This window comes from Esox lucius, chromosome 12 (genome assembly GCF_011004845.1).
Source record: "Esox lucius isolate fEsoLuc1 chromosome 12, fEsoLuc1.pri, whole genome shotgun sequence".
Taxonomy (NCBI): Eukaryota; Metazoa; Chordata; class Actinopteri; order Esociformes; family Esocidae; genus Esox; species Esox lucius.
This window is the reverse complement of record NC_047580.1, coordinates 17,659,887-17,672,897: the sequence shown is the minus strand read 5'-3', so window position 1 is coordinate 17,672,897 and position 13,011 is coordinate 17,659,887. Positions and strand designations below refer to the sequence as shown.

The following is a 13,011-nucleotide window of genomic DNA, read 5'->3' as shown; positions in this document are numbered from 1 at the left end:
AGAATTTGCACTGCTTGGAGTACCCCTGAAGTACCCCCTCATGTTCATTTCACTAGTAAGTCTATGGTGTCATAAGTGTTTTCCTAGTACCCCTGGTTGGGAACCACTGGGTTAGTGTGTATGTGTGTGTGTGTATGTCATGGTGAGGTACTGGTCAGTGTGTGTGTGTATGTCATGATGAGGTACTGGTCAGTGTGTGTGTGTGTGTGTGTATTTCACCTGGATCCAGCAGGCAGGGACACAGTGAGCAGGTCATCTGCAGGGATGGTGTTTCCACAGGGGCTGCTGGTGGGAATGGGCCCTGGTCGAACGATGGTCACGCGGACCTCCTGCCAGTCGCGCGGCATCTAACACAACACACGCACCTAACTGTTATATGCTGTTACACCATGTAAAATATGTGTGTGTGTGTGTGTGCATATGGTATATCTATTTATATTATAATTGGAATGATAACAATCATTTTTCATGCCACAAAACTTTGTGAATTGCAACCTCCATGTTATTTAGGACACCTACCAACACAGAGTCACCGGGCAGCCACCAAAGATATGACCACGCCTCACCATGACAGCCACCACAGATATGACCACGCCTCACCATGACAGCCACCACAGATATGACCACGCCTCACCATGACAGCCACCACAGATATGACCACGCCTCAACATGACAGCCACCACAGATATGACCACGCCTCACCATGACAGCCACCACAGATATGACCACGCCTCACCATGACAGCCACCACAGATATGACCACGCCTCACCATGACAGCCACCACAGATATGACCACGCCTCACCATGACAGCCACCACAGATATGACCACGCCTCACCATGACAGCCACCACAGATATGACCACGCCTCACCATGACAGCCACCACAGATATGACCACGCCTCACCATGACAGCCACCACAGATATGGCCACGCCTCACCATGACAGCCACCACAGATATGACCACGCCTCACCATGACAGCCACCACAGATATGGCCACGCCTCACCATGACAGCCACCACAGATATGACCACGCCTCACCATGACAGCCACCACAGATATGACCACGCCTCACCATGACAGCGGATTGGCATTCCCCTCTCCTCCTCACCCACTTCCCTGAATAAAATGCCCCCCTGGGCCCTAAACCCTATTCCAGTGTCAGTTCCCTATGTCTCTCCCCAATTTCCTACTATATTTACAAACAGCTTGGAACGATTACTTATACACTGACTCCCCTAATATTACCAAGTCCTTCTCTCTGGTGTTTCTAAAAGAATTGTACAACTCTGGTACCAGAAAGGTATACCATCAATATCAAACATTTGAGGATGTCACAGTAATTTCTTTGAGTATCTGCAAGTATTACATTTGATCGAATCCAATATGTTGTTCCCCCACAGTACCAAATATGAATCACAGATGACAATCCCTTACTGAAAGCAGAAATCCCTAAGCACTTGATTTCCTGATTCTACGCTGTTAATGCACTCTAACATGGCCACCTGTTTTGGACATTACCATCAGTGACAATGTTTTGGGAAAATGTCCAAATGAAGCAGGAGGGCATGTTTAGATATCCTATGAGAATAGAATGGACTGTTGAGTTTCATTTAAAAAACAGGCCCTCATTCACCTAAGCATAGCTCAAAATCCTCAAACTATCTGTTATTTAATTGTCTAACAAGCATTTATTTTCTGTGGCATTTTCCAAAACAGTTCATTCATTCACATTCATCAATACTAAATCTTAACATAAACATGACTTTTCTCTTGACTTCAAGCAGACAAAAATGTAGTAAATAAAGTACATTTAAGACTAACAAGTTGCACTATGCACAGGACTCATTCATCCATATTATCACAATTCCATGAGTTAAATACATGACTGTTCTGCTCTTGTCTGATATGACACAAACATTATGTTAACCAGGACAAACATTCAAGCCTTGAATCCAATTAGAATCCAAAAGCAGTTTTGGAATGCAGTAACTGAAGGCTTTTTCTGCTAGTGCTCTATAATTCCCCTTGTTCTGTCACTGACATGGCACTCGTTGCCACCGTGGGGCAATATGTTAAGCCTGCACAGAACGAGGTACCGTACATTCTGCAGCTGACCTGAAAACCGTCGATATAGAAGACATCTTAAAATCAGTTAGGGGCCTTCTCTCAGTTTTGTTTGTACAATATGATTAAATAAATATTGCCATGTCTCTAAAATAGAATTGTAAGTAAGAATTCTTTGTTAGAGAGCAAAGCATATTAAGATTATGTTTAATGGAGTTTGTAAGCTATTCTGTGTTTTAGGTTACTTTGCTGTGCAATAGAAGATTTTTTTTTCTGAAAATAAAATTTAATAATGAAAATAAAATGTTTTATTTCAATTAAAGAGCGTTGGAATGTTTTCCTAACATCAACTAAAATGTGGTACCCAAACACCCACCTCAGAACATTCCCCCGAACGTTGTCATTAGGTTTCCAAGTAAAGTAATAACCAGTAATAACTGGATTTTAGAACTGCGCAACCTTCTGCGAACATTCTCACAACCTAAGGCAAATGTACAAGAAAACATGTCGGAAAAATAACTGCTGCCACCAGGACTTATTTTGAGCCAGCAGTGGTCCTCTGATCAGGCACTAACCTGTGTCTCATAGCGGATGAGGAGGTCATACTCCATGGAGTAGGGGACGTTGGTGATGAAGAACTCCAGGCTGCTGCCCTCAGGGACCTTGGCAAAGCCAGTACCTGTCCACGTGGACGGGCGCCCAGACTGGTGCTCCCGCTGCTCCACACTGCAGCCCTGGAGAGACACACCAACACCAAACAGTCAGACAAAAACTCCACCGGTAAATAAGGGTCCACCCCAGTTCGATTTTTAGGAGAAGCACTACTTTCCTGTCCCAGAACGGCCAGCTCAGCCTCATAGGTGTAGTAGTCCAGAAACATGAAGAAGGACCCCGACTCCACCTGGGTACACTGACGGCCCGTCATGTGACTACGACAGCGACACTGGCCGTTCTCCATTGAGCAGCTGGGAAAGACCAACAGGAAATGTATGCAGTAACCGTCTGGTTGTACAACACGCATCAAATCCATAAGAGTGCATTTAGTGTTGTGTTGGGATGCTGAAAAAGGCTTTAGCAGACATGTTACTCACTGGTTATCTGTGGCTCCGCCCACATCACAGTCACAGTCTCTGCATCCATTCAGGTCATGACTCAGTGCCCAGTGTTCTGGCTGTGGGCAGGAGACAGACAGGCAGACAGACAGACAGGCAGACAGACATGTAGGCAGACAGACAAGCAGACAGACAGACAGACAGGCAGACAGACAGACAGACAGTAATTTGTTAACACCAGACACATTCCATTTCCAACTACCAACTGCCTCAGCCCATCACTGGACCATATATCAGCTGAAGGGGTTTGAATGTGAATGAGTCATTGGGAAGTACTCAAATATCTCGTCCAGGTGTTCCTGGTTCCGTAATGACGCTGTGTACATATAAATCCTGTATATCAAAGTGATTTAGTGTCCAGGATGGTATAATATACTTTAGGGCAACATTGTGGTTTGCTCTTTAAAACAAGATTTTCTGCCACCTCTGAGAGTTCAGAATCCACTCAGTGAGGGCCAGTGCTGCCCATGTTTGGCATGCTGTAACCTACACCAGCCAGAATGGCTTGATATCTCTGGGCTAAATTTAGACATGAAGCCCCAAGCAGGGCTACACATTCCAGGCTAATGTTACTGGCACAGCAAAGACGTTAGGTGAGTGACAGGGAGATGTAAACCACTCAGAAACACCTACAGTTCAGCACGATGGAAGGTATGAATGAAAGACAGGGTAGAGTGTGAGGGTAGAACATGAGAGTATCTGTGATGGAGTGTGAGGGTATCTGTGGTAGAGCGTGAGGGTATCTGTGGTAGAGCGTGAGGGTATCTGTGGTAGAGCGTGAGGGTATCTGTGTGTGTTACAGTTAGAACAGGGAGGCTCTCCTGGACCCTCACCAGACACTGGTCACAGCTGCGTCCGGTGACCAGACGCTTGCAGAAGCAGTCCCCACTCACAGGGTCACACCGTGGGCTCTCTGACACAGTTCCCCTGTGGTCACACTGGCAGGCTGAGGGGGCCCGAGCAGAGGACATGGGGGGAAAAGTGGAACAGAAATCTTTTGAAAATGTAAAATGTGTTGAAAGATACTGAGAGACGAAAAAAACAATGCACAAAATCTTGCGGCAAAATCTCAAAAATAAAGGCAGCACAAAAGGAAGGTGGTTCGGACCACAATGAGTCCAGACTGTGAGCCAGAATCATGGCTCCACTCACGCTGGCAGCCACGGGGGTTCTCTGCACTCAGGCCGAAGAAGCCCAACTTGCATTTGTCACAGCGAGGTCCCTCCACGTGGTCCTTACAGCGACACTGGCCAGCGATCATGCCGAGGGATGGCTCGTCATGCCCATCACAGATGCCCCCGTTCAGAGAGCCGTCGGGATCACAGTCACAGGCTGGCGACAGAAGGCACCACAATCCCTGTCAACACTCAGCTTAGTAACCTTCCCATTTACAGTACAGCAGCACAGCCTACCCACAGCAAACACACTGGCAACCCACGGACGTAAAGCCATACCAGGCTTCCAAACGTTTAAATAAACCAACATTCGTGCACAGTATATTCACGTGAGGAACACACTCGCTGCGACCCAGTCCGTACAGGTGGTTGATCCCCTCTACTCACCAGTACAGACCCCTGGATCCCTGATGTCTCTGCTGGGGTCCTGGTAGTAGAAGGGTTTGCACATCTCACAGTTGCGTCCCATGGTGTTGTGGAGACAGTCGTCACAGACCCCGCCGCTGGTGTTGCCGGTTGCCAGGTACACCGCCATGTCGAAATGACACTCGCTGGAGTGACTGTTACAATTGCACTCTGGATTAAAGACAATTTGAATATTAATTTAGGTTGGAATGGAAGGTCAATTGTTTTGGCGGTATCAGTGGTTAGTAGGACGTAAGTCATAATGTTCACTGTCTTGGTGTGGCCTTCCAGCACTCACTCTTGCAGGCGTTAGTGTTGCGTCCTTCAGCCGGTCTCCAAGGCATGTCATTGTAGAAGTGGTCACACAGCTCACAGTTCAGCCCCCTGGTGCTGTGTTTGCAGACACATCTCCCGTGGACCTGACAGACAGGACGGAACAAATGACAAAAGTCCCAGAATAGAAGCAAGTTTCAGAAATAAGCTGCTTACGTACCACAACAGTCATCATAGATTGGGGTTACTCCACACAGCTAGGGGGCAGTGCTGTGCCCCCCTGACTCACCATGCCCTCTTCATCCACAATCCCGTCAATTGGAGCGCATTCAGAGGCGTGACCGTAGCAGAAGCAGTTGCCACGGACGACCAGCTCATACATAGCATAGTAGTATTTCTCCTTGATCTCCTGCCGGGAGTCCAGCAGGTTGTCTCCCAGGGTGTGCAGCTTGGTGAAGTTCACACGTAGGTTAGTGATCTTCAGCTGGTCTGCAGGACACAAGCAGGGGAGGGTGAGGGAGGCATATGAGGAGGTATACAACACTAAAAGCTACAGTATATTTTAGTTCCATCTAGTGCCTTTGAAGGGTTCTGACCCGTTCACTTTCTCCACTCTGTGTTGTGTTACGACTTAATTGATAATTGACCACATTTTATGAAATGAAACACGTTATATTTTATAAAAAATGTATTGATGTAACTCTTCAGATCCTTTGAAGAAGCACATTTGGCAGCGATTACAGATTGGAATGCCTCTACCAGCTATGCACACTTGGATTTGGGCAGTTTCTCCCATGTTTCCCTGTAGATCCTCTGAAGCACTGACTGGAAGCATCCCAGTAGCATGGTGCTCCCACCAACATGCTTTACTGTAGGGATGGTATTAGCCAGGTGATGAGTAACTTGTTTTTGCCAGATGTGGCATTTGGCATCCAGGCCAAATAGTCCTTCAGGGAACACGCCATATGCCTTTTCCTCAGGAGTGGCATCCATCTAGCCATTCTACCATGAAAGCTTGACTGATGGAATCCTGCAGAGATGGCCGTCCTTCTGGAAGGTTCTCCCAACTCTGCAGAGGAACTCAGAAGCTCTGTGACAGTGTCCATTGGGTTCTCGGTCACCACTCTGAACATGGTCCTTTTTAGCCGGTTCCTCAGTTTGGCTGGAAGTCCAGCTCTAGGAAAAGTTTTGGTGGTTCCATTTCACAATGATGGATCCCACAGTCCACCTGGGAAATTTCAATGCTTCAGCAATTTTTTATAACCCTCTACAGATTTATGCCTCGACACGATTCAATCTCAGAGGTTCTTTAGAGTTCGTGGCTTGGTTTTTGATCTAAAATGCACTGTGAAGTATAAGACCTTATATAGAAAGGCATGTTTCTTTCTTAGTCATATCAAAGGAATTTGCCACAAGGGGACTTCAATCAAGATCTAGAGACATCGAAATGATGATCAAAGGGCACTGGATGCAGTTCAGCTCAATTTGGAGAGTCAAGGTGAAGGGTCTGATTACTTATGTACACAAGATATTCCAGCTTTGGCACAAACTTCTAAAAACACATTTTGGATTTGTTATTACGGAGTACTATGGGCAGATTGACTGCGAAAATATATATTTAATCAATTACAAGTGAAGTCTAACACAACAAAATGTGGAGAAAGTGGAGGCCAAAGTAATGCTTTTGGATCCTCCATCAATTATCCATTAATTCAGACCTGCACACACATGAACAATGTAAAAACTATTCAAGGCCAAGCCAAGCCTGACAGTCCAGTTGCTGAGCATCCCAGACAGCGTTTTGGGTCATGGTTATGGATCACAGAGGGTGAAAGGTGGGGTTGATACAGGTGAGGAGAAACCCATGGAGGAAGGGTGAGGAGGAGGGGTCGGGGGCAAGAGGGATGAAAGGGGCAGGGACAGACTTGTTCCCAGTCCTAAAATGGTAACTTAAATCCTAAATGTTCAAATGGGTATGGTCAAAAGTAGCGCACTAGGAAGGGAAGATGGTGCCATTTGGGACAGACTTGAGGCAGTCTCATTGAGTGGTGGCAGGATGCTACTGTCAGTCAGCTCCAGCTGGTCAGTCCACAGCACAGAGAAATGAGCTTCAGGCAAGGAGTGGAACACACCATCTCTCTATATCTCCCTCTCTGTCTGTCTTTCCCTCTCTCTCAATGCACTTCATTACAGTGTTTAAACACAAACAAATGAAGAGTAATTCACACCTCAGTGCAAAGATGCTAAGTTGGGGGAGTCCATCTGCGCTATAAATCAACAAAACTTGTTAGCATTATTCATGTGGTTACTTCCATTACTAACCTCTGTTTGACATATCTATGGTACAGGAGTCACTGCTCAACTGAAGAATAGAAAGATTTGCATAAGATCCATCCTGGTCTCCCGGTTATCTGGGCGTATCCTCTCACAAAGAGAAGAGGTCTGTTCTCTGGACCTTGACAGGAAAAACACAACTCCCTTTCTCAAAAACCAGTGGGAACTGAATTCCAGTGTTTCACAGGAGTTTGGGGAATACTGGGTCAAAACGGTTTAGCTCTTATGAGCATCACTTAGACCACAACTAATATCATTTCCTTGCTATAATTAACATGCTCATGTCGCACCCGTCCAAAGTTTCACCAACTCACCAACCAGTGGAGGATCTCTTCATGGGAAAGTGCTCAAACTAAATCAAACTAAACCAAAGTAAAAACCAAACCAAAGATATTTTGTAACGTCATCCCCAGACACACAGGCTTAATTCTCTCTCAGTGTATATATTTTGTGGAATGCTTGTAAATTCCACTGCCTCCACTACAGCAGGAACACGTTCCTCAAAACGAACGCCGATAAGACATACATGTGTGAAGTGATGTGAATGAGTGAGACTTAAGCTTGGCCTTGTGCTCGCTCAGAGTGTGTCGGTCTTGAAAACATGAAAACCTACACAGTTAAAGGGTGAGGTTCAACATGTACATTGGCACTCTCGTTCCAGGATAACAGTGAACCCATGTCAGTCAAAACAGAAGGAATAGTTTGCTGGAGAGAGAGCAGCTGGTTTTCACATCCAGCCTTTTCCCATAATAGACTTGGCTCCAGACATATCCAGCAGCCTGTCACGGCCCGTTATGTTTAGGAGTTGTTTGAGCATGGCTGATTGAGATTAGTACGGTTGAGTGGCAGTTGCTGTATCATGTTGGATGCAGTTGTGGAAACTAGCCGAACCCACGTTCAAATACTATTTCAATAATCCCAAGAAAGTGTTTGGAAAAATGTTATTTGTAGGAAAACAAGATGTCAATCTCGATGTATTTGGATGTACATTTGAAAATAATGAAGCCTCAAATATTCTCCAAAGTGTGTGTTGAAAAAACATTTGACAATCCCATTAAAAACACTCTTCATAATATTTCTGGAGTGTTTTGGCAAGTAGCTCTCAAAGCATCACCCAAACATTTTGTACACATATTTGCTTTTGAGCCCTTGCAGCTGTGCCCCTCATCGCATGTCATTCCATCTGATGAGCCAATGGCAGAGAGACAGTACAGGAACTAAGACAGCCCAGTAGAAGACACGCCCTATCACTGTTTCATCCACACAAGCCCCTCTGCTCTGCAGACTTCCCCAGCCTGAGGAGCGTAGCCTCAAAGGGAGACTAGATAAACATTATATGGAGATATCTGGTATGATAAACTTGTGTAGTATGGCAAACAAGCAAATTAATTCTATTATAAAATACAGATGTACAGTATCTCACAGAAGTGAGTACACCACTCACATTTTTGTAGATATTTGATTATATCTTTTCATGTGACAACACTGAAGAAATGACACTTTGTATAACAGTGTACATTTGCTGTCCCCTCAAAATAACACAACACAGCCATTAATGTCTATACCGCTGGCAACAAAAGTGAGCACAACTCTAAGTGAAATTTACACTGAGGGGTGTACTCACTTCTGTGAGATACTGTATTTTGAACCCAGGTCTGGTGACTGGTGAGTGCCTCTTACTCTGAATGTTGGGGCTATAGGGGTCCTCAATGCGGATGGCAGGGTCCAGAACTCTGTAGATCACCTGCAGGAGAAACAGGGACAGTACAAGCAGCTAAATTACATTTCATTGGACGGTTATAGAAAAGTAGTGACCCACTCAGCACCAGATATTGTTCATTTTTGGGATGGCTTTTTTATACATATTTTAAACCGATTTCCAGCATTTTCCCCAAATCTCTCGAGTGTCGTGCGTTCAGGAGGGATTTTTCCACAGCCAGTCCCACTTACCTCTCCCTCAGTGGACGGCTCAATGTCGGAGTAGCGCGACTCACAGATGATATCGTCCACCTTGCGCAGGGGACCCGTGGATATCCCCGGGAAGACGGAGGCACAGTCATAGGCAAAGTAGCGGTACACCTGCCAGTTACGGCCAAAATCTGCCGATCGCTCAATCACCATGGCTGCAGGGCGAAACGTCTGTATACCACGGGAGGGATGAGATGTGCCATGTATGAAGACATATCTGAAGACAGGACACTGTTATACACAGCGTGGATTTGACACACTGTCTAAGGGTTACAAAAGTATCCACATCTTACCTTGAAGATCATGATAAGATGAGTGAAATGGAATTCGGCCTCTAGGTCCAGCTGAATGAAGACATCAGGCTTTCCTGAAGACAAAACGAGAAGGAGTCAGAAATCAAGCACCAAGTTGTTGCTACTGAATCTAAAATATATGAACTTAACCCTTATGATACTGTATCCTGTCAGTGTCTGTTGCACATGCAAACCCATGAGTGACAACAGCTATGACTTAACCACCAGTTGAGATGGAAAACCATGTCTGTCTGCCTGTCTGCCTATCTGTCTGTCTCTTGATCAATGGCATCTAAACAAGAAAAAAGTATTCACGTCTTGACTGAATACATGGTCCTCTGCATGGATAAGCCCACACTTCCTGAGTACCAATCCTGGAGAACCCCTTGAGTTGGCCCGTTATTCACAAAGGACTGGAGAGTCTGAAATTCCAAAAGTAGTGGAAGAGCCTTATTCAAGAGGGCATTCCCCTTCCACCAGGCGGAACATATAACTACTACTACATATAAATAATATAATAATCATAACACACAAAATCACATAACACATTTCTAACAGCTAATTTCTCGACATGCCACAACATAGCTCAAAGGGAAACTCAGAGATCATCCAAGCCGAGTGTTTATAAAGCTAAGCGCTTTGAGGTTCCTTTATGATATTCAAATGCAGAATGAAGTGAAAACAAATGTCAGGAACATGATGATAACATGGACAGCTAGTAAAGTAGAACTGTCTGGGGAGAACCCCAACATTAGCATCACTAGCTTCACCCCTCAAGAAATCTAGCTAACCCTCAGGCAGACTAGCTACCCCTCAGGAAGGCTGTAGTGATCTGATGGAAAAATATAAGTAAAAGAGTCTTTGGAAATAATGGAGGTCCCAAGAATCTTCTGGGTATTTCGTGAGTAAGAGTGTGAAGCTAAGAACCATTACCTCCACCCATTAAATGCAAAACTGTGAAACCATAATCTCCACCCATTAATGCAAGGAAATGAACCATAACCGCCATACATTAATGCAAGACTGTGAAAAATAACCTCCACTGATTAATGCAAGTCTAAGAAACCATAACCTCCACCCATTAATGAGTGCCTGTGAACCATAAACCTCCACCCATTAATGAGAGCTTTGGAACTATAATCTCCACCCATTAATGAGAGCCTGTGAACCATGACCTCCACCCATTAACGAGAGCCTGTGAACCATAACCTCCACCCATTAATGAGAGCCTGTGAACCATGACCTCCACCCATTAACGAGAGCCTGTGAACCATGACCTCCACCCATTAATGAAAGCCTGCAGACCATAACCTCTCCATTAATGCAAGACTAATCTGGGAGGAAATGAAGGGAGAGGAAAGGAGAGGCTGGGTGTGTTTGAGCCAAGAAGTCAGGGTAGAAAGGGATAAAGGAGAGGAGAGGAAGTGAGGGACAAAGAGAAACCTGGGCAGCCAGCAGAGAGAAGCAGATTGAGGGAAGGGGAAATAAAAGGACCAGAGAGAAAGAATTTAAGAAGGGGAGAGGGACCCATTGAATAGGGAAATGTTTTTAACATCAGCGCTCTTGTGAAGCTTGGCTAAAGGAGAGCAATTAGGAACCGGCACACTCCGCTAATGGAAAGAGCCCACTCCTACATCCTGCTTGGTGTCTGAAACAGCAAACAAAAAAGAAACGGTCCCTGTGGCTCTCATAACCGGCAGCCATAAGGTAACCACCCAACCCAGCCTTCCACCAAGCCCTAGGGGAGGTCCTCTAGTAATGGGCTGTGACTGTCACAAGTGCAGTAAAAGAATAGCACTGTACTGCATGTCACATACTCTAAAAGCCCTGCCAGAAACACCATGGAGACTGAAAGTAAAAATAGTGACTGTTTCCTGTCCCCCACCTCCAAGTGTTCTGTCCAGCCTACAGAGTACAGCCAGAATTAAAGTCAGTTGCCAGCAACTCAGAAATAGACCTGAAATGGGGCTTTTGTTCGCAGCGATTTGAGCTCAGTATTAACAGTGAAGAAGGGTTAGATAGTCTGCTGATATGGTCTCTCCATCATGTCCTCCCCCTGCTTCTGTGTAACCCCTCACTCTCTCTCTTCAGCCCCCAGTCGTCCTCTGCCCTCCTCTCTTCTCCTGCCAGGGTACACCCTGCTCTGTCATTATCCCCTCCACACAGCTGTGGGTCTGTGGCTGATCTGGGCCTGCTCCAGGCAGAGTATCTTAGGCTAATACAGTGCAGAGTGATTCTGACGGAGGGTAATTTAATCTGATGTAGGTGTATTCACCTCTGGGCTTTGAAGGCCTTCAGAACAGAGTTACCAGAACCCACTGTGATGACTCACACAGGCTTACAGAATCTTTTCATCCCCATTCTCCTTCCCCCTCTCTCTCACACCCCTTCTCTCTCACCCCGTCTCTCCCTCCGCCCCTCTCCCCCTTCCCCACTCTCTCCCTCCCTCTTTTTTCCAAAGCAAACCCTCTAACAACTCCTTCCTCACTCTGTCCCTCTTTTCTATCCACACATTATTTCCACTCGTGTTATTATTATTAGTGTCCCAGATTAGGCCTTTTCACTCCTTCTGAAATGGATTCTGCATGAGTTCAAAGCACAAGCAGCTGCATATCACGACACCTGAGACAGGGGCAGAAACGGCGCATTAAACTGGTAACTATATTCAACACTGTTTCTCATAAAGCAAAAGGTTTGCTATACCTCCTCAAAAGCTGTTAACATACTGAAGGATTTTAGGCACGTTTTAACATGAAACGCCGCATATAAACGGAACAGTCTAGGCAATATGTAGGCACCCCCTGATGAATGCAGTGTAATGAGAAGTGTCACCATTCTCAGACTGCCACCAGGACTTCCTGCGATGTGGTTTGAAGGTGGTGATGACGTTCTCAATACGGTGACTGATGCTGTTGTACAAAGTGTCATAAGGCCGGCGAGAGTCACACTGGAAGCATTTCTTCTCATCCTGCCGGGGTCAGAGGTGACAGGTCAGAGGTCAAACAGAAGCTCAGGACAGAGGAGATGGTAGGTGTGGGAAATGAGGGGATATTGGAGAGACACACACACACACACACGACCAACTCACACACAAACACACAGACACTATACACGCGCACACACCTGTAAATGACTGACGATACAGTAAGGCTCTTTCCTCCTAGAGCCACATGTAGACGATGCTTTCAGGCTCTTCTCACGCCCCACCAGCAGGTCTCCCGTGGCTGGGTAACAGCTGCCATGGGTACAGCCGTGGGCGTGGCTTGGGTCCTGGGCGGTGGCATAGGCCAGGGCTTGAAAATAAAGAGGAGGATGAATGAGGTTCATGAACAAAAGGACAGGAAACGACATCACAGCTGGCAGTTATCCCAGATTAGTGGAGA

General features: G+C 45.9%; 1 protein-coding gene across 2 annotated transcripts in view; it reads right to left on the bottom strand.

Moving 5' to 3' along the window:
* lamb2 (laminin, beta 2 (laminin S)) overlaps positions 1-13,011 on the bottom strand; it is a 31,630-nt gene that overhangs the window by 10,303 nt on the left and 8,316 nt on the right. For both annotated transcript variants that reach the window (XM_029124022.2, XM_029124023.2), the window contains exons 3-16: positions 12,752-12,921; positions 12,461-12,596; positions 9,629-9,702; positions 9,318-9,506; positions 9,048-9,111; positions 5,323-5,522; positions 5,059-5,179; positions 4,743-4,931; positions 4,333-4,512; positions 4,014-4,126; positions 3,160-3,239; positions 2,898-3,033; positions 2,644-2,802; positions 220-347 (exon numbers count right to left, since the gene is read on the bottom strand). In XM_029124022.2, the coding sequence (XP_028979855.2) occupies positions 220-347; positions 2,644-2,802; positions 2,898-3,033; positions 3,160-3,239; positions 4,014-4,126; positions 4,333-4,512; positions 4,743-4,931; positions 5,059-5,179; positions 5,323-5,522; positions 9,048-9,111; positions 9,318-9,506; positions 9,629-9,702; positions 12,461-12,596; positions 12,752-12,921 (1,939 nt within the window). The remainder of the gene's footprint in view (positions 1-219; positions 348-2,643; positions 2,803-2,897; positions 3,034-3,159; positions 3,240-4,013; positions 4,127-4,332; positions 4,513-4,742; positions 4,932-5,058; positions 5,180-5,322; positions 5,523-9,047; positions 9,112-9,317; positions 9,507-9,628; positions 9,703-12,460; positions 12,597-12,751; positions 12,922-13,011) is intronic.